The sequence below is a fragment of the Molossus molossus genome, unplaced genomic scaffold (assembly GCF_014108415.1).
Source record: "Molossus molossus isolate mMolMol1 unplaced genomic scaffold, mMolMol1.p scaffold_m16_p_22, whole genome shotgun sequence".
NCBI classification, from domain to species: Eukaryota; Metazoa; Chordata; class Mammalia; order Chiroptera; family Molossidae; genus Molossus; species Molossus molossus.
Genome location: NW_023425358.1, coordinates 9,270,914 through 9,290,536, shown reverse-complemented (window position 1 = coordinate 9,290,536; position 19,623 = coordinate 9,270,914). Strand labels below are relative to the sequence as shown.

The 19,623-nt window shown below is 46.5% G+C and overlaps 1 protein-coding gene across 3 annotated transcripts in view; it reads right to left on the bottom strand.

Annotated features, from left to right (window-relative positions):
• Nucleotides 1–6,898: 6,898 nt before the first annotated feature.
• The window catches only part of SNX19 (sorting nexin 19), a 39,155-nt gene continuing 26,430 nt past the window's right edge, over nucleotides 6,899–19,623 (bottom strand). Inside the window, exons 9-11 of one of the 3 annotated variants that reach the window (XM_036276507.1) lie at nucleotides 10,239–10,423; nucleotides 9,093–9,180; nucleotides 6,899–8,075 (exon numbers count right to left, since the gene is read on the bottom strand). In XM_036276507.1, the coding sequence (XP_036132400.1) occupies nucleotides 7,943–8,075; nucleotides 9,093–9,180; nucleotides 10,239–10,423 (406 nt within the window). In that variant the 3' untranslated portion in view covers nucleotides 6,899–7,942. Of the gene's footprint in view, nucleotides 8,076–9,092; nucleotides 9,181–10,238; nucleotides 10,424–18,159; nucleotides 18,201–19,623 lie in introns of those variants that run through there. The other 2 variants (XM_036276508.1, XM_036276510.1) reach the window with 2 other exon arrangements.

The following is a 19,623-nucleotide window of genomic DNA, read 5'->3' as shown; positions in this document are numbered from 1 at the left end:
CGGTACCGAGGGGCCCAAGCACTCCTCTGCACAAACGCACCAGTCCGCATTCTCTGGGGGAGCACCCTCCTCTGCTTCTCTATCTGCTCTCTCCCTCTTCAAATCATGGCCGGAGGCTGGGGACCTCAAACAGCAGGTGACTTCACCCCACAGGGCCAACACGTTGGCCTACATGACCCAGAGGTTTTGGGTTCATAGTTTGCTTTCTTTAAAAAAATTTTTTTTCTTTATTGATTTTTAGAGAGAGGAAGAGAGATAGAAACATTGATGAGAGAGAACATCGATTGGCCGCCTCCTGTATGCTCCCCACTGAGGATTGGGCCCAACCTGGGCATGTGCCCTGACCAGGAATCGAACCAGCGACCTCCTGGTGCACGAGTCAACGCTCAACCACTGAGCCACACCGTCGGGACAGTAGTTTGCATCCTTATGGCAGCTGCCTGGTTTTGATCTGCTGGGTTCGGGCAAATAGCTGCTGTAGTAAAGGTAGTGGGACAGGGAGCTCACTCCTTGCAGGGGGCCCCTGTGCTGCTCTTCCTTTCTTCCTCCCTTCTTCTCTCTCTCCCCCCCCTCCCTCCTTCCCTTCTCTCTTTCTTTTTCTGTGTTCTGATCCCAGTGGGACAGAGTAGGTAAAAGGTCGAAGTCTGGGGAGTAAACAACGTATGTTGGGTATTTTTGTGACTGAATAATTTTACAAACTATTTTCAAACGAGGACCGATTTTCTTTAAAAGTGCACAGCTTTAGGACCTTACGGCACACGTACCTAGGCTGCACACGTACCTAGGCTGCACACGTACCTAGGCTGCACACATACCTAGGCTGCACACGTACTGTCATAAAACCGTGTGGATTTGGCATAGAAAATATAAAAACAACTTCTTTCATTTGACGTTTGATGTTGAGTAAAGATATGCGTCCCTAAAAATATATTTGTCTCCCCCTCGCCCCTCTCTAAATCTTGTTTCCAGCAAATTTTTTTTACTGAATTTATTCACACACTTTTCCTCCTAAAAGTGAATGAGCATAATCTTGAATTCGATGAACTTCAGTATCTATTTTGTACCTACAATGTGCTAGGGATATACAGGGTGGAGAGAAAGTAGGTTTACAGTTGTGAGTATGAGAAGCAGTTTATTCTTGTATTGTTTTCCATGTGGACAACTGTAAGCCTACTTTTGCCACACCCTGTATATGGGAAATTTCAGGAGGCATCAGGATATAATGAGAACCAGAGATACAAGATATGATCCTTGCCCTTAAGAAGTATACTCTTACTGAAGACTGACTATCTATCTATCTATCATCTATCTATCTATCTATCTATCTATCTATCTATCTATCTATCTACCTACCTACCTACCTACACACACACACACACACACACACACACCACATTGATCTGAGAGGCAGTGCAAGTAACTCCGAGGAAGGAGCGTTTTGACTGGCATAATCAGATAAAGCTTCGTGGAGAAGGTGGAATTGGAATTGGCCCTGACAGACAGAGGGCCCCTCGTACGCACAGCTGAAGGAAGGTAACCCACTGGTGGGTGGGTGGAAAGAGGAGCCCAGCCAAAGAACAGAAGCAGGAAAGAGCAGGTAGATCAAGCCCCTGGGTTTCTGTGGAACCATCTCCATAATACATCTGTCCCCAAAGTCCCACTGCCAACCAAGCCCATGCGATGCTCCTAGAAATGCATGAAGCCTTAATGAAAGGGGCCCTCACTATTCTAGAAAGAACCCTTTATGTTTACAGACAACAGAAGGCAAACTTTTGATGCAGCCACATGAAGCCAGAACGGAGCTGGCTCGCCATCACTGTCGAATTTGAACTCCACGTATTCGCAAAGGACATAAACGCCAAAAGCATTTTTTGTTTTTGTTGGTAAGGTCTATCCTCCCTAATGGCAGATGTGCAATGCAGACATGTTGCTGAATCACAGTTAATGTGTCAATGAGCGCAGGGGCAGGATTCTTTAACAAGGGCACAGGCTCAGGCTGTTTCCCCGGCCTTCCAGGCCACCAGACCCGGTGCAGTCCAGTACAGAGAAGTCATAGCTTCTGCAGACGTTGGTGCCTCCAACTGCAATCACAGACTTTTGAGTTCATCTAGCTTGGTCTTTACCCCCATAGATGAATCCAAGTGTCTGGAAGTAATTATAGCCAATTCTCCACTGTTCATAATCACATAGGGTGCCACTGTGACATGGGCCATCAGGGGACGGAAAAGGCCACAGTGTGGGTTTGTATACGCCCCCCTTACTGAATCACTATAATACTCTAACATTAAAATCAGTTCGCCGTGCTCCAAACACCGACTAGCGACAAAGAGGTCTATATTGGGTTAAACTGAGTAGATAATGTCACTTCAAGAAATGTTTTCTAAGTTTGGATCTTGATTGTTACTTTTTTCTGCCATTTTCCCCTCCCAACGTCCACATCCCAGAGTAGCGTGCTAGTGACTCCTGCGGCACTGTCCGCGGGAGAGGTGGGAGACCAGGACGCGGAGAGAGCAGATCTCAGGCTGGGAACAGCATCCGGCCAGGGTGGCTCTCTGTCTCCTTCACGTGCCGGTTCCCTTCCAAGAGAGCAGTTCCAGCTCGCGTGCAGACCAGACGGGAGAAGGGACAGGGAGGCGGCAAGCATGCTCGGCGCATTGGACAACAGGCTGCAGGTGCCCAGATCTCCTCCAGGAAAAAAAGTTCTGATGCTTTCACTTGTTTCCTGCTCGACACATTCTCCTGGCTTTCTGTCCTGTTTGGCTCAGTAAGAGCTATGTCAGAAGGACTATCAGACAAGTCTTAGGCTGTGAAACTAACGTGTGGGGCAGTCCCTTCTGCCTGGCTCTCTCCTGAGTACGGGTTTGGGTGGAGCAGCATCGTTCATTCTTCATACCTGGCAGGGGCGATGGAGATGTGCCAGCTGAACTTGGCCTTGCAGTGGCTTCCTCACCCACAGACGCAGTGGAAGCAGCCGCTGCCCATGACTCTGGCGCCCCCAGTGGAAAGGAAACAGGGCCTTCCGCTGCGAAAGCATCATGGTTCCCTCCCTCCCCGCTGATCACTCCTTCCCTGGTTCCCATCCCACTTGTCTCCAACAGAGCTGGCTGGCCTCCTCCCTCCCTGGGAAAGCACCTCCTGCTCCAGGGCAAAGGGAGACGAGTGAGCGGCATTCTGGGCGCCCTGGGACCCGAGGCTGGCCAGGCAGCTCGGCTGAAGCGGTGCCCGAGCACCGCCCCTGCTCCCGCAGACTCGAGGCCCGAGATGACGCCGCCACTGATGTTCTCAGGGCAGAGCGCTTGTGAGTGTCCAACGCTTGTTTTTATGTATTATCTCGCTCATCTCTCAAAAAGGCTGTGATGTATTTGTCCCTTTTTCTAAGAGAGAAATTCAAGTCTCAGCGAAGCTGACCATGTCCTCGCAGCTGATGAAGTGGTAGGATTTTAATCAGTTCTCAGTGATATTTCAAGTTCATTTCACTTCCTCGAGCCCTGAAGCTGCCTCACATGGAGGAATTAGGCACAGACTTGAAAACATTTAAGGGGGTCAGAAAGTGACTAAGACAGCAGTCCAGACAATGGGGTCAGGACCGAAAGCTGTTCACACGTGTGTGCAAACCCTTGTTTCCCATAATTTCCTGGAATCGTCAACCACGATGAAAACTACTGCCCGGGAAAAGTCTTCCAACATCCCCACGGTGCAGAGAAATGATCCAGGCTCCTCAGCGTGCCAGGCCACACAGCCCGGCTGCACGCACCTTTCCGGCCCGCATGCCGGCGGCAGCCTGCAGCTCTCTCCGTGTCTTTTACTCCGAAATTTCTTGACCCTGGTGAAAATGCATAACATAAAACATGCCATCTTAACCATGTTCGGTGTAGTTCAGCAGGGCTCTGTATACTCACACTGTTGTGCAGATTTCCAGAACCTTTTCATCTTGCAGAGCTGAAATTGCCCCCATTACCCAGTGACTGCCTCTTTGCCCCCTTGGACCTCCCACGACCACCAGCCCACCTGTTTCTGGGTTGGACTGCTCTGGTTCCTCTAGACCACTGTCTTCACGTTGTCCACTGTTCCCTCACCTGGACGCCCTCCCCCGAATCTTTCCCTGGCTAATTCTATTATCAGATATTATCGGCTCAGGCCTTCCGTGGTCCCCCAGTCTCAGTTAAGTGCCCTTCCACGATCACACCCGGCCGGAGTGTCTGTTCTAACCCCGGGGTCCCCAGTGTCTTGGAAGAGCTCACTCCTTGCACACGTCTGGGAGCTTGGAGAACACCAGCACGAGGCCTGTCACCCATTTCCCGTTCGCCCCGAGACAACTCGTGGATCAGCCCTAACCTCATCCCGAGTTTGCCACCCATCATAGACATTTCTGTAACCTTAGGATTAGAGGCACGTCCTGTTTAGAAATAACTCCAAGAAGAGTTCTAATATTTTATTTTCACATTGAAAACCAGTCAGAGCTGCTTCAGCCTCAGAGCGTGTCTATGTACAGCTACGTGAACGCTGGCAGAGCTGCACCTCCTTTTCCGAAACGGGAAACGGGGTAATAACATCCCGGGTAAACCACACACAAGTTCGATGCGCATCGTCCTCGCTCACCAGACAAAGGGTCTGCAAACCACTCATGAGCCAAAGCTGGCCAGCTGCCTGTTTTTGTAACCAGTTTTACTGGCGCACAGCCACTGTCAGTTGTCGGTGCTTTTATGCGACAATGGAAGAGCTGAGGGGCTCAACAGAGACCGCCACACAGCCCAAAATACTTCTTCTCTGCCCTTTACCAAAAAAGCGTGCCGGCTCCTCTACCAGACCACAGGCTTCTTAGAAGTGAGAACCCGGTCTTACTTTGCTTTGGAAGAAGGCAGGCAGATCAGCGGAGGGTATGGTGTAGGCTCGAGGGCAGACCAACAAGATTTACAGCCGCTTCTGCCGTTTCCCTGCAAGTGGCTGCGGGCAAGTCACAACTCCTCCGCTGTTTCTCATCTGCACACGAGGATGTATCATAAAACCTCCCTGCAGGGCTCGCGTGTGGGTGAAGTTAACGTATGTGAAGTGCTTCAAGTGGCGCCTTCGGCGAATGCTGCCTCTTAGCTAGTACCGGGTATTTTTGGAGTGTCATGGGGGAGTTGTTGATGCTGGCAGAATGGCCACGTAACTGACACTATCTATCAACACTCTCTGCTTCTTTGCTCACATCTAATGATTTTTTATTTTATTTTAGGTAGCTAACCTTCCCGGAGGGTGACTTCTCATGCCAGTCAGTCATGATAATGCCGTTCTGTGTCAGTGGATTGGCTCATGGGTGGGCTGTTCTGGCCAACAAGTCCAGAAGATTCTTGAAGGGCTTCTGGGAAATGGTTTCTTTACTTAAAAAAAAAATAAATAAATGAAAAAAGATGCCCCGAGTCTCTCAGATGTGGACTTTCTGAATGTGATGCCCCGAACTGCAACGACCGTGAAGAGATGGTCTGAGGACAGACTCACGTGTACAATGGCAGAGCAGGACGATGGGAAGAATCTGGCCCTTTCTGAGGTCAGAGTTGCTGAATCCATGAAGCCCCGAGCTTACCTGCTCAGGTAAGAAAGCACATTTTCCTAGCAGTTTGTCCCAAGCATCCTAGCTCCTATCGTTAGGGACCTTGTTTACACATATTTTCACTCCACCCAGGACCTGACAACTGTTGTTGGGTGCGATGAGGAAAGGAAGTGTGCTATGGAAAATGAATGGGCTGGGCAGGGCAAAAAAAAAAAGGATAAAAATGTTCTGGGTTAGTGCAGGCCCAATTCCTCATCGCCTTTTATCTCCTGAGCTGCGAGTATCTTTTCCTGCTACCTGTGGCTCTCTCCCAAGTGCTGAGCTCCCTTGTTGTCCAAACTTGTTACCCAAGTAACTGGTTGGCAGGTTGGGTTTGGATTATTTCCTTGGCGATATCCATTATTTCCCCTCTGGGTAGGAGGGTATGAGGCCAGCTTATCTTTTTGGGGCAGAGATAGCAGAGGTGGGGTCTCTTATATAACACGACATTTTCTTTGGGTTGGAAGTGCCAAGATTCCTTAGAACTTACAGCCACAGGGATTTTCTGCTGTGTCAGCTGATGCACTGGTTTCATACCACTTCTGAGCCAGGACTAGTAACAGAAATTCAAAACTAACACATACGAAGGCAAAGTATGCGGGGAGAAGAGAAGACGGGGCTCCGCCTGTCCCTAGATGGAGGCGGAGGATCAGCTCTCAGTCCGCTGGCCTCCCTGCTCCTGCTCACCAGGCAGACACGCTGGGCTCCTGCCCGTGGGCCAAAGGCAAGAGATGCTCGCGGACTCTGGAGCCACAGAAATCACTGTAAGGATCAACTTTTAAGGCTAGAAGCCTCCAGGAGCCACTATCTCCTCTATCTCCTTGCCTCCAGGCTGTCACACACCCAAAGCCTCTCAATGACAGCAGCACAAGTTTTATGGCTAACGGCCTGGAGGGTGGAGGGAGTAAAAGGATTTCAAAACTTTCTTCCATAAACCACTTCACTGTGTGCACATCACCTACTCACAGCTGAACAGAATCCCTCTCCTGTTCTAGGCCCATTCTCCTCGGCCTAGCCGAACGGGAGGACGGGGACTCAGGGAGCCGGCTCTGACAGGCCAGCGCTGGAGGACGAGGGTGAGCCAGGGTCTCACGGTGCACCTTGAAGCCCCCTGGGGCTATCCACGTGCATTTCACGGACAGCACTGCCCTGCGATCTTCCCTCTGCCTCCTCTACGGACAACTTCTGCTAATCGTTCCACTTTTATTCTTTTATTTTTGCTGATTTTAGATAAGGGAAAGGAATGAGAGAGTGTGAGAGAGAAACACCGATTTGTTGTTCCACTTACTTATGCATTCATTGGTTGATTCTTGTATGTTCCCTGACTGGGGATCGAACCCGAAACCTAGGTGTATCGGAACGATGCTCTAGCCAACTGAGTTACCTAGCCAAGGCTTAATTGTTCCATTTTTTAAAAGATACTGCACCCTGACACAGGCCCTTTGCCTTCATAACTAGATCCTTAAGAACAGGGAGTTAACATCTTTTTGTGGGCAATCAATTCCCTGTAAGTCTGCTAACATTACTGGTGCTGATTAAAAGTCCCGTCGGACTTGTGCGGACACCCTCGTTCCTGTGGTTCCCACCCCCCGAGCATTCTCAGCCGCGGAGCAAGTGTCTCCCTTCCCTTCAGAAGCACTGAGCTGAACATCAAATTGCCATGTGATTTTGTTGAAGGAAGACAAGACAGGTCCCAAAGGCCCAAACTCTACTGCTCTCGGGGAGGAAATAAAATCAATGAAATTTGTGCCGCAGCTTTCTTTCAGGAAAGGGTGTGGAGGGCGGGATGCACCTGCCAGAGGCTTCGGCAGGCTGCTCTGAAGTCTTCTGCACAGGAACAGTGCAGCCACCCGGGAAGCCACTCTAAATGGCCCCTCCAGAAGGCTCCCCTGAGAAATGCTTCCGTCCTCTCCTGGAATTGCTGGGAGACTAGGGATCTGGCTTTCGAGAATGGTCCTGAATGAACTTCCGGTTTCCTGCTGGGAATAGGGAGCTCAGAAGACTGTCTTCTCCTCCAAGGAAATCTGGCTATTTTTCTTGGTGTATCTAGATTGGGTATGTTGGTGGGTGAGGTGCATGTACGCACAGGGCCAGGCAAACGGGGCTCAGAGTCCTCTTCCACAGGAAACAGTCCACCCACCAGCAATACTCCAAACACCACAAAACAAAGGTATGACAATTGGACATGAATGCAACTGGTACATATACCCTCCACCACCCCTCACATGGAGAACTGAGGGGCGAACTGCCAGAGACCCACGCCTTCTGAGTCACAGCCCTGCTGCGGCGGGCGCAGGCCTCCTGACAAGTTCTGGGTGGCAGAGTGACTCTCCTTTCCCAACGTTCCAAGAATGGGCACATGAACAACGGCTAAGGGGAGACACCCGTCCTCTTGGGGTTGTCTGGGGTATCTGCGGCAGCGGTAGTTACAGTAGACTCTTCAACTGAGGCACTGAGATCCAAAAATTCCAGGATGATGTCCCAGAGGCAATAAATCAAATGTCTGAAACAAATGGACACAACAACTTAGAGGAAGGTCTGGCTCCGTCGAGAGACACAGGTCTTATTTGCGACATGTTTTCCCTCCTCCGCCCCCATTGCTGATATCCGTAGTGGACCCTAAACTTCAATAGCTGGACATAGCCTCTGCCATGGAACCAGGTGTTGAACTAAAAACGGCTATGACCCCAGCAAAGGTGGAAATAGAACCTAAGACTAGATTTTAGGAAACTCCATATTTGTTTACATAACTGCGCTGGCACACCAGCCTGTTCCTGTGAGGGAGGGACAGCCACTTTCTAGGAATGGTCAGAGACACTGACTACCGCTGTTTCTTGTAACTAATCACTACAGACCCACCGGTCACCTCCCAGGCGATGAGGCAAAGGCCAGGACCCTGGAGGAATGGGGGTAATAAAATGCTGTGCTTTGGGACAGGGTTAGAGAGAGGAGGGGAAGCACTCCAGACTTTTCAGAGCACCTGCCCCAAGGCCCGCCCGGGAAACACCCACCTCTTCTGCACTACTCAAGGAGTGTTCACCCAGTATTTCTGGTCAGTTTACCAAAGCCCAATCTCATTATCTTACCTACCTCACATTAAACAAAGACAATTCCCGATCCTAATACTACTCCCAGCTTTGCTGGAGGCGCGCACCCATGCCGACAACCATTATTCGGCCTGCAGTGCGCAGACCAGGGATGTCGCTGTTCCCAGAGGCTGGCGGATGGTGGAAAGAACTGTTAAGCACACCGAACAAGGCTGGAGGGGGGCAGGGCATTTTCAGTAGCTCACGCGGGCCCGCACTGAGTTCTTCCGATGCAGACACAGGCTGGTCCAGGGCGAGCTTACACCACAGGACAGCCTGCCCAGGAGCCGCAGCGTGGGCTTCCCTCCGTGTGTGCGGCCTGGGCATCAGTCTGCAGTCAGGGCCCGGGCAAGGAGACTGCCCGTTCCTCTCAGGGTGGGCGCCGAGACCACAGACGGCTTCGGCGAGCTGCTGTGGGTGCACTTTCAGCCTACCTGTTGATGAGGGGCTGCTGCAGGGACTCCAGGATGAGCCCCCAGCTCAGCTGGCACTTGTTCGCCCCAAGGATCTCTACTACGACACCTGCAGAGGGAAACGCAGGTGTGGGCATAGCGCGCCAGTATCATCTCCTGATCACAGCTGCTGTCTTCCGTCATGTGGCAATTTGGGGGCATACTTCTGAACTACATAGCCAAACTAAAAATCCTCAGAAAAGGCTAAGAAAAAACATTTCTTCAGTTAGGTGTCTATGCAAGAAGGGCCTCAAGAAATGACTGCACCTGCCACTAGCGTGCAGGCAGCCCTGATGCAACGGTCTAGGTTGGCGAGCAGAGGTCAGCGACGGTAAATGACCCCGTCCAGAGCCGAGTCCAATACGGCACCTGATCACACAGCACCGCACGGACAAGCGGCCTTTCCTGCTCTTAGAAAAACTGTACAAAACAAAGAAACCCCCCTTCAGAGTTTGTTTTTATCTACTGCCAAGGACATGCACCTTACTCAATGTCCCCAGTTTATCAAGGCTGAGCTTCTGCAGGACATAATTTTCTTCCCTGGTCCAAAATGCTGAGTTGTCAGAGAACCTGAATCTTCATCTGGTGGGGATGGTTCTGAGACCTGCCCCTGTGGTGTAGGCAGAGCTTCCCCAGTCCCGACCCACAGTTATCTCCCCAGTAGCTGCAGGATTCCCACCTACTGTTTCTGGTATGATCACAGGGATCCTTTCCATGTCCTCACCTGGGTGAGGAGCAAAAGACTCGCAGCCCTGGCCTGGCCGGTGTGGCTCAGTGGTTGAGCGTCGACCCATGCACCCAGAGGTCGCCGGTTCAATTCCCGGTCAAGGCACATGCCCAGGTTGTGGGCCCGATCCCCAGTGGGGGGCTTGCAGGAGGCGGCCTATTGATGTTCTCTCCCATCGATGTTTCTATCTCTCTCTCCCTCTCCCTTCCTCTCTCTCTTAAAAAAAAAAAATCACAGCCCTGACCATGTTCCCATTAGGCTGAGAATTGGTGGGTCAACAGGTTTTGAGGCTATCCATATTTAAGGCCCTTTTAAAAATGGGGAAGGGTGTGGGGCAATGGTGGCAAAGCTTGATCGGAAGGGAACAGTTATTAGGATAATTGATCTCACTGTCCAATTACCTGGCAGGATTCCCATCAGGCTCTGCAAAGCCTGTTTCTCAGCTGCCACCTTCTGCTCCTGGGTCCTTCCAGGCCGTGGATACTTAGGCAAAACCCCACCAGGCCAGATGGACTCCTGAAGAAGCTGGAGGTACTGCACCCAGCACTGTGGACACGTTAGATTAGCTACCTGCACTTCTAGCCACCTGTGGGGGAAGAGAAAAGAAAGGTCAGATGACTTGAAGGAAAGGGTGCAGCAGGGGTTCATTGCGTGAGCAATCAGAATAGGGCAAAGCAAAGTTAGCACCAACTCTCACAAATAAAACCAAGCCAATTCAACTACCTGGGATCACAGAATTCGAAGATGAGTAATAATAACGATATTGTTATTTACTGAGTGTCCGCTGTGAGCCACAACTCATATTAGGGATTTCACAGAACACAACAGTGAAGGGGCCTCTGCCTCCGGACAAGGCAGCAGCATCTCTCCAGCTCTCCTCCAGTGGGAAGCACTGGGGCTGCTCAGTAACGCGGACACACAGCCTTCACAGTCAAGGCTTTGGTGACTGCACACAGACCTGGCGTCTGCCATGGTGTACACCCAGGTGGTCTCTAAGCCCTCGTGACCTGTCTTTAGCACTTCCTACAGGTGCCCTTGCTCGTACTAGCTCTCTCACTGACATGGCCTCTCCCTCCACCCCCCAACAGTCCTTGACCACTCCACACGGAAGTGCTTTCTCTCCCCTTAGACCTCCACTAGCACTCAGTTCTGCTACTTCACTCTGGAATAGAAATTATTTTCTTATGTGTTTACAGCTTTACTTTTCCAACAGAATTATAAGCACCACAAGAATTCTGTGTTTTATACTATATATGCATAACCAATGGACGACAGTGTGGGGAAGGCAGGAGGGGGGCGGGATTGGGGAGGAGGGGGTCAATGGGGAATAAAAAGGGGGGACATCTATAATACATTCAACAATAAAGATGAGTTAAAAAATTTCCCACAGTGCCTTGGTGCTCTAGAAATGTTTGTTGACTGACTGGTAATGTTCTTATTATAACAAAATTTCCCCCTTTGTCTAAATTTCAAAAAATGAGTTAGTACTCTGAGGGGGCATATGCACCAAGCCTGCAGTTCTTGCAAGGCATCTCCACCTTATTCTCTCTCTGTCCCTGCATTTTTTCAGAGCAATGTGGTCACTAGCTGAGGTTCAAGACCGCTGAAGCCTCCTTAGTATGTACTACGGTTGAGACGGGCATGGCTGCGGTTGTAAGGGATGGCCCGTCGACCACTTCTACTCATGCGTGGAAGAGTATTTGGTACAGCACTACATGGCAGCTCATGCCACCGGTCCTATACCCGAGTTACTTGTCACCCATCCAAGAGCAGAGGAGGCTGCCAAGGCAAACTTTATTTAACCTCCACTCTACCAGACAGTCTGCATTCCACTCAAGCTAGGCATTCCACCCTTGGGGGCTGCAATCCCCCAAGTCCAGGGCTCACAAATAATTCTAAGAATAGGAAGTCTGAAAGGTAATAGCAGGGCAAGAATGGCACACATCGGTGGAGATCAAGAGCGGTATAAAGCTGCTCTTGCCCAAAATAGCCACCACCATCGTATTTGTTATTATTAGGGCTGCATCTCCTTTTTATAGGGCTTTTCATTCAGCGAGCCTAAGACGCCTGATGAAAGGGATCCAGTAGCAAGAATTTCTGTTCCTGTTTATAGAAGAGGGCCACCAAAGGCGATGGATACAATGACCTGATCGGGTTCTCTGCAGAGAAGCAAGCGACCCAACTTTCTCACCCCAGGTTCTCTTCTTCACCTCAAGCCACATGTACTTGCGTGACTTCTGCTAAGGTGAGGGACGTGCACTCGGGTCTCATCAAGCTGACCTGAGGGAGAAGGGCTAGCACTGAACAACCAAGATGTGTAAGTCCTTCAATGAGCCAGAATCCTAAACTAAACAAGAAGCCTTCAGCTAGAATTAGTTCTAGCTCTGTTTCTCATTTGCAAACACATACAGTAAACCAGGTTGTCCTTATTTTTGTGCTCTGGAGCCAATACTGCCTGTGACTCAAGTCTTCAAACGTATCTCAGCACTCACCCAACCTTTCCTAGACTAAGCATAACACCCAACAGCAACTCTGGGTACCTCGGTCATCTTCTGGGCATGTCTCACAATGTATGAGCCTGATTACTTAGAATTAATGTTAATTCACCCAATAGGCACAAGACTTCTCTCATCCTCTTTATTATCCTTTATGGAATTTAGTAACTCAAAGACACAGTGCAAAACAAATTTTAGTATGTGGCAAAATATACATTTATCATTTTATACTCTAAAAGACTACAACTTATCAAACTCTAAGTGGGAACATTGGGAAAAAGAATCAAAGTATGAAAAAGTAAAAATAAGCCCTTGAAATGAGGATGAGTCAGTGAGTCAAGTCAAACTGTGGGATTCGACTAAGGTAATATGCAGAACTGGAAAGATAATGGAAATCTCCAAGTAAAATATCAATTGCTCATAAAACAAAGATACCATCAAGCACTATAGATCCCGAGGTACAGAACTGATCAACAGAAGGCCCTAGAAGAGTCAGTCCCAGGAATATAAGAAACACAGATGTGTAAACTGGCAGAAACAAAACAGACTTGTCTAAAGAGAGGAGTGCAGTTCGGGAAGTGGCTTCTATTTGCTAGGGTTCGCAGGTGCTACAGCTTGTGCTCCTTCTTTCTCACGCCTGAAGGTAAAAGCTGCAGACCACACATCCTCGTACCACAGACTTAAACATTCGTTCTTCAGGGTTCTCCTCTTGCCTAGGTTCTTCACCACCTCCCTCCCCCAAGGAAAACAGAGGCTTTCTCTTGGACAGGAGCCTGGAATTAGCCTGGTTTCATTTCCTAGCCCCAGGCGCCCACGGAGAAGACTAGGGCAATAAATCTTTCCTGTTCATAGAACTTCTGAGATATGGTATCTTGTCACGAATGATGAATATCCCAATCTGGAAGGAAAAAAACGATAAAGCCCAAACCAAGAAAATCACCACCACCACTACCACTGCCAATAGTGCCCTGCCCTTCAGACAACACAAAAAATTCTGTGAGTGGCAGACCAGGTTCTAAGGCATGTGTAGCATTACACACGATGCCTTTCTTAAGTTGTAAATGGCCACCGTCAGGGATCCCGTCCCATTTGCCGTGCCTGTCACCGGGCACAGAACCATAACTGACAACAGTGAGAAGGTTTCTGCAATCATCCCTTCTCCCTTTCCAGCCCCATTTCCCGTACTATCACTCTATGTTCTTCTGTAGAGTGAGGATCCATGCACCACCAGTGCTGCACCTAACTTTATCAACCCCTAGTCCTGCTCAGTGTATTCTGAAACTGAGCTAGAGCAGAGAGAGAAAGCAAAGAGGTTAGGCAATGAAGTATGAAAAGAGAGACTGATGTCTTAACTCCTTTAAAAAATTTTTTTTAAATCCCCACCAAAGCATTTTAGAGAGAAAGGAAGGGAGAGAGAAACATCAACGTGAGAGAGAAACAGCAATCAGTTGCCTCCCGTATGCACCCTGACCAGGATCAAACCCACAACCTAGGTATGTGCCCTGAGCAGAGATCAAACCCACAACAGTTTGGTGTACAGGATGATGCTCCTACAGCTGAGCCACCTGGCCAGGACTTCACTCCGTTTCATTATTCTCTTCATCTCTGTGTTCCACATGTTGTCTTTCTATACTTGAACTAGGAGTGAGAAGGTTGAAAACAAATCTGTGTCCCTACAGCTATCTGGAAGAAAAAGGAATGACATCTGTATGTTGAAGGTTCTGGTACCTGTGGTTACCACTTACTATTATGCCAACAGAAATCTAAAGTTTCCAGATGGATACACACACACATATAAGCCTCTGACAATGAATTATGAATTATTTATAAGAAATCATTTACTAAATACAAATGTTATTGTTTATGTAATACAAGCATATGAGGTAAATATGGTAGAGAAATAGCATTGGTTTTATTTTCTACTACTGGTCCAGTTCTGATATTTGATTTAGAGATAACTTCCTCTACCATCCTACCTTCCCAAAAAGAAGAAAAAAAGCCAAACCAGGTCTGTTCTGTCCGGCCATCTCTGAAAGATTCAGAGCAAATGGAAGCCTTACTAGTGGGCCCAGAAATTGCTAATAAAAGGAGAAAAAACCACCAACAGACTGACACTGAGACATTCAAGAGCTTCTCTGATGCCAGATGTGGAAGGAGAAAGGATGCAGGGATTACGGAGTGCACGCCTCGCCCATGTTCAAAGGAACCTGGTCTAAAATAGCTACAGAAAAAGGAATGAAGCTTTGGCTAAAAAATGAAACAGTTTAATACTAGGGCTTAAGATGGCACTTCAAGGTTAGCAGAAGGTCATTTCCCATCAAAACAGCAGAATCAAATGTCTTGAGTAGGGGAGAAAGCTTTAGGGCCCACATCTAATCTCATTAGCCAAATCCTCCTCACGTCTTTTCTAAGAGCTGCTATGGCTGAGGGAGGAAGGGTCCTAAGTAGGTATGGCTTAATGGGGAGGCTGGGAATGAGGGAGGGGGGCAGATAGTGAAATCCAAACACAGCAGTAACGATATTCTAACAAAAAGGCCTGGTACAATCTCAATAAAAGAAAATAGATTAATTCCTTGTACTTTGTATCCACTGGGCTGTACCTCTGTAGGCAACCCAAGGGCAACTAGACTCCAACCTCATCTTAATGTACCAAATACCATTCGAAGAAAAAAGAAATGAAAAGAAAGATCAGGTTAAAGCTTCTATCACTCTGAATAGACGTACAGTAGATTAGAAGTGTCAACTCATCTTCCTGCCCTTAGAGCAGGGTTTTCCAACCCTGGCACTACTGATGTTCTGAACTGCTAATTCTTTGTGCGGAAGGCTGTCCTGTGCATCGTGAAATGTGTAGCAGCACCCTCCTTCCCCCGTACTACTTGTGTGACAATCAATGTTGTCTCCAGGCATTGCCACGTTTCTGAGGGACAAAATGCTCTCAGCTGAGAAACACTGCCTTAGACTTAGGGTCTTCGGGATACAATGTATCAGGCAATTTTTACAGTCATTTTGAAATTGTTGGTTATTGCACGATGTTTTTCAAATTGTGGGATGAATAGCATTAGAGGCCATGTAATCAGCTTTGTGATTTGTGACATTTAGATCCATCTAAACAGAAATACATTAGAAGAGAAAACAAAAGTGCAGCTCATATTTTGGGATCCTTTTGTTTCATATATGTATGTATATACTATATGGATATATCAGATGTATATTAGTGTGTGTGTGTGTGCATGTGTGTGTGTACACGTGTGTGTGTTTATAGTGGGTCATGATGTAAAATATATTTCTTACTGTGGGCTGAAGTTTTAGAAAAGTTTGAAAACTGATGTAGATGTAAGAAATCAGAAATTCCAAGAAAAGGGCGGAACAAGCCCACACCACATTTTAAGCCTCCTGGAAACACTCCCCACCTCCACCCACCCCCAAGCACCCTATAAAATGTTTATAACGGCATTAACCACGAACACTGTGTTCTGTATCCACAGTCCTAGCACACTACTACGAGCCTTTGCTCATTAAGCCAGTAGCACCGATGTATAGCAGAGAAAGAAAGGAGATCTTGAGGGTGATGGTCTGGATCCATGGCATTCCCATTAAACAAGTTGTTTTTGCCAATTTCACACCTGATAAAAGTAACACGTCTCTTCCCTCCGATTCCTTCCCCAGGCCTCTTGCCTTCCTGCCATAGCCCCTTCTTGCGTGTATTCACTTTCTCCCTGGCAGCTCTCAGCTCTGGGCTTCTCAGCCCTTAACTACTCAGACCCAGGATACTCCGCTGTGTCTGAGAAAGCGAAGCACTGTTACCCTCTGACTGCGTATCTAGGTCACCATCCTTTCCTGTTGGGAGAAGAATGAAGAGGAAATGAACTTCAAGGGCAAGAAACTCCTATTCCTCCCAACGACTGTTGTAAAATCTAACATGGCTCATGGAGTCTACATAATTTCTTCTTTGATTTTTGCTTTTATGTTTTAAGTCACAGATCCACATCTTTTAAACATGTGCTTCAAGAGTAGACTACATACTGCCTAAACACTGCAATTTAAGAATCTGAGTTCCATTCTTTTCTATCTAGTCACAAAGAGCTTTTTTTTTGTCTTTGATTAGTAATGCACAAGTTATGGCTATAAAATATGCATTAAAAACTGAAGCATTATTAATCAAGGAAGGAAGTGAAAGGAACCATCTATTGAATCTTAGAGCTATCCATTCCAGTTTCATCAATTCATATAAAAACACTGACAGCCAAGCAACATTTCAGAGCAAGAGGCTACTTTAGAGTTGGAAGAAAAGGGAGTGGTCATCCCCTGACCTCCTCACAAAGTGGTGATCCCTTTGTGTGACCTCACGGACAGCCAAGGGCTGTACTGTGAATCCAGAAAGCTGGGCTTTTATTTTAGTTTCACTGCCAATTAGGAATGTGACTTTGGGGAAGTTGCTGAATTCCAGAAAAGGATAATTTCAGTTCATTAGAGATGCTTCTTAAATAATGGCAACTAAAATCTGCCTCCTTGTACCTTCTATTCATTGTTCCTACTGTACCCCCTGAAGTTAATAGGAGGTATTGAAGTTATGAGGTCAAATCTTTCCTAAGACAACACTTTGCATTTTTAAATACATCTATTATTGCTCCCTAACTTTTTTCTGCCACTTTTACATTCTTGCTTCCACCAACCTGGAAGATGAGCACACAGAAGACACTCAATAAATGTCCGGTGAATGAAGAAGAGATGAACCATTCGTCATCCTGACCCCACCTTGTGTGTGTGCTGCTTTGTCACTCTCTCTTAAAATGGAGTGCTGAGAACCCAACCCAGCCTCCAGAGATGCCCTGAGCAGTGAAGAATGCAGGGCATTAGTGCCCCCCTGCATCCAGACACTCTATTTCCATTACTATAGTTGAAGACGACGTTGCCTTTTTGGGCACACACGTCAAAGCTCTGCCTCAAACCGAGTTTGCAGCCAACCAGAACCCTAAGTCCACATATATGTACTGTAACCAAAAAATTACCTCCATTAAGCCTAGCCTTGCCTTCTGTACTTGTGCAATTTGAAAATCTAAATTCTGATTTATAACTTTTCTATTAAATTCCATGAAGTGGTTTTAGACTACTATTCTAGCCTTTCTAAATCTTTTAGAATCTTATTTGTTGTCATCCAGTGTATTAATTATACCCCTTAAATCGGAGTTACTTGCACATTTAGTGATGAAAGAATTTAACAGAATAATAAGAGCAACGCTCAATCACTAGAAATTTCCCTCCAGGTTGACATCAACTTATTAGATATTTCTGGACGAAAGATACTCAACTAGCCACAAACCCCTTAAAAGTACTACAGACTAGGCCACGTTTATCCATTTTGACCATATGTATATTATAAAAATTTGGCAGAAACTTGTCGAAATTCATATACAATGTAAGAACCAATGCATTCCTTTCATTTAATGGTGTAATAACCCTGCTGAAGAAATAAAAACCACGTTTATCAAGCAGGACCCGCTCCCACTGAACGCACACTGGTTTCCACAGCTTGCCGTTTCTCTCCCAAGTGTTCACAAAACATCTACCAATAAACTGCCTCAGAATTTCCAGAGATGAATGTCGGGTTCGACAAGCTGTATCCATTTTTTAAAAGGCATGATATTTGTCCATCTCCAAACCAACACATCTCCACATGGCAATTTTCCTAATGATCTTAGGTCTTCATGATAAACATACTTTTTTTTTTTCAGTTCCATGGGATATAATTCATCTGGACGGGGTATATGAGCTTTACAACAGGTTAAATGCTCCCTTATTTTCATTCCTATTTTAATCTTCAATTCCAGTTTAATCACGTTTCTTCAGCTCTTCTTGTTAGACATTCTCCTTGATGAAGGAAACCAGAAATTAAATGGTCCAGCAAACAGTAGACCAATTCATTGTCGAATAAATGAAAAATGCCTTCTCAATGTAACCAGTTAACACTGCAGCAGCTGTTTCAAACAGTTTACCTATACAGGGTGGGGCAAAAGTAGATTCACAGTTGTTCATATGAAAAATAATACAATAATGAATAATAATACAATAAACTGTGTTCTGCGTATTCACAACTGTAAGCCTACGTTTGCCCCACCCTGTATTTTCTTTGCTCTTGTTTTTAACTTTTTTTTTCCCCCTAACATTTATCCACAACTTCAGCTCCTTCTGAGTTTAAGCTTCCTGGACACCATTCTTACTAGTTCTATTGATGTTATTTACTCAATATGTGCCCCTTCCATTTTAAAATATATATTGATCTATAATTTGATTTCTTAACAACCTTGGTTTCATTTGATGCTACTTTTTCCCTCCCTCATTAGAATCATGTGTTTAATTTGTTTATTCCATTTACTAAAAATGTATTGGTTGCAGTGCTGGCCAGGTAGCTCAGTTGGTTAGAGTGCTGTTCCGATATGCCAAGGTTGTGGGCTTGATCCCCGGGTCAGGGCACATACAAGAATCAACCAATGAATGCATGAATAAATGCATTCCCTCTCTAAGAAAAAAAGCATATTGGTTGAGCTTCTTCTAAGTGCCCAAATAAGAAGATTGTAAGGCTTTGAGAGCAGGGATCTTAATTCATTTTGATACCTTCCTCAACATTTCCCATAATAGTGCCATTCACACAATAAACAAGCAAATATTTGCTGAATGAATCAAATCTTTGTGATAACTTCCAGTGACATATAAGACAGTATTTATTTATCTCATACTCTGTTATGTTATTTTGTGAATTCTAGTACTTCTTATCCACCTCCACTTTGCTTTTTCTCTGAGCTGTTTTCCATAATATTCAGTTTTAGCTTTATCTCATTTTTCTCAGCTTCTTCCTCCTCACTGAGTTGGTGAGTCTCTTGCCAAGTATATTCGTTCTACCAATCTTGAGTTATGCTCTATCTGTAGTCAGCAGTCTACCATGTATCATGTGCCAGTTACAGAAAATTAAAAATTCTTCCCTTTACACCTGCTACACAGTTAACTATCTCCCCTTTTCTTCCCAAAACTGAACTGACAGAAGAAACGATGAAATACAATCTGAGCTCCCAGGTCCTTATGTTTTCTATCAAAAATCTCAAAATTATTAGATACAATCCATGTCATCATTTATTTTTACATAAAAGTAGCTACTGACTTAATAAGCAACAGCAAACTTTTAATCATAACTCAGATATACTGTTCAGAAAGACATTATATATTCTATTAGTTATGCTTCTTAATCAAGGTAGAAAATAGAGTAATTCTTGAGTTCTCCTTTTCCCTGTTCCTAATC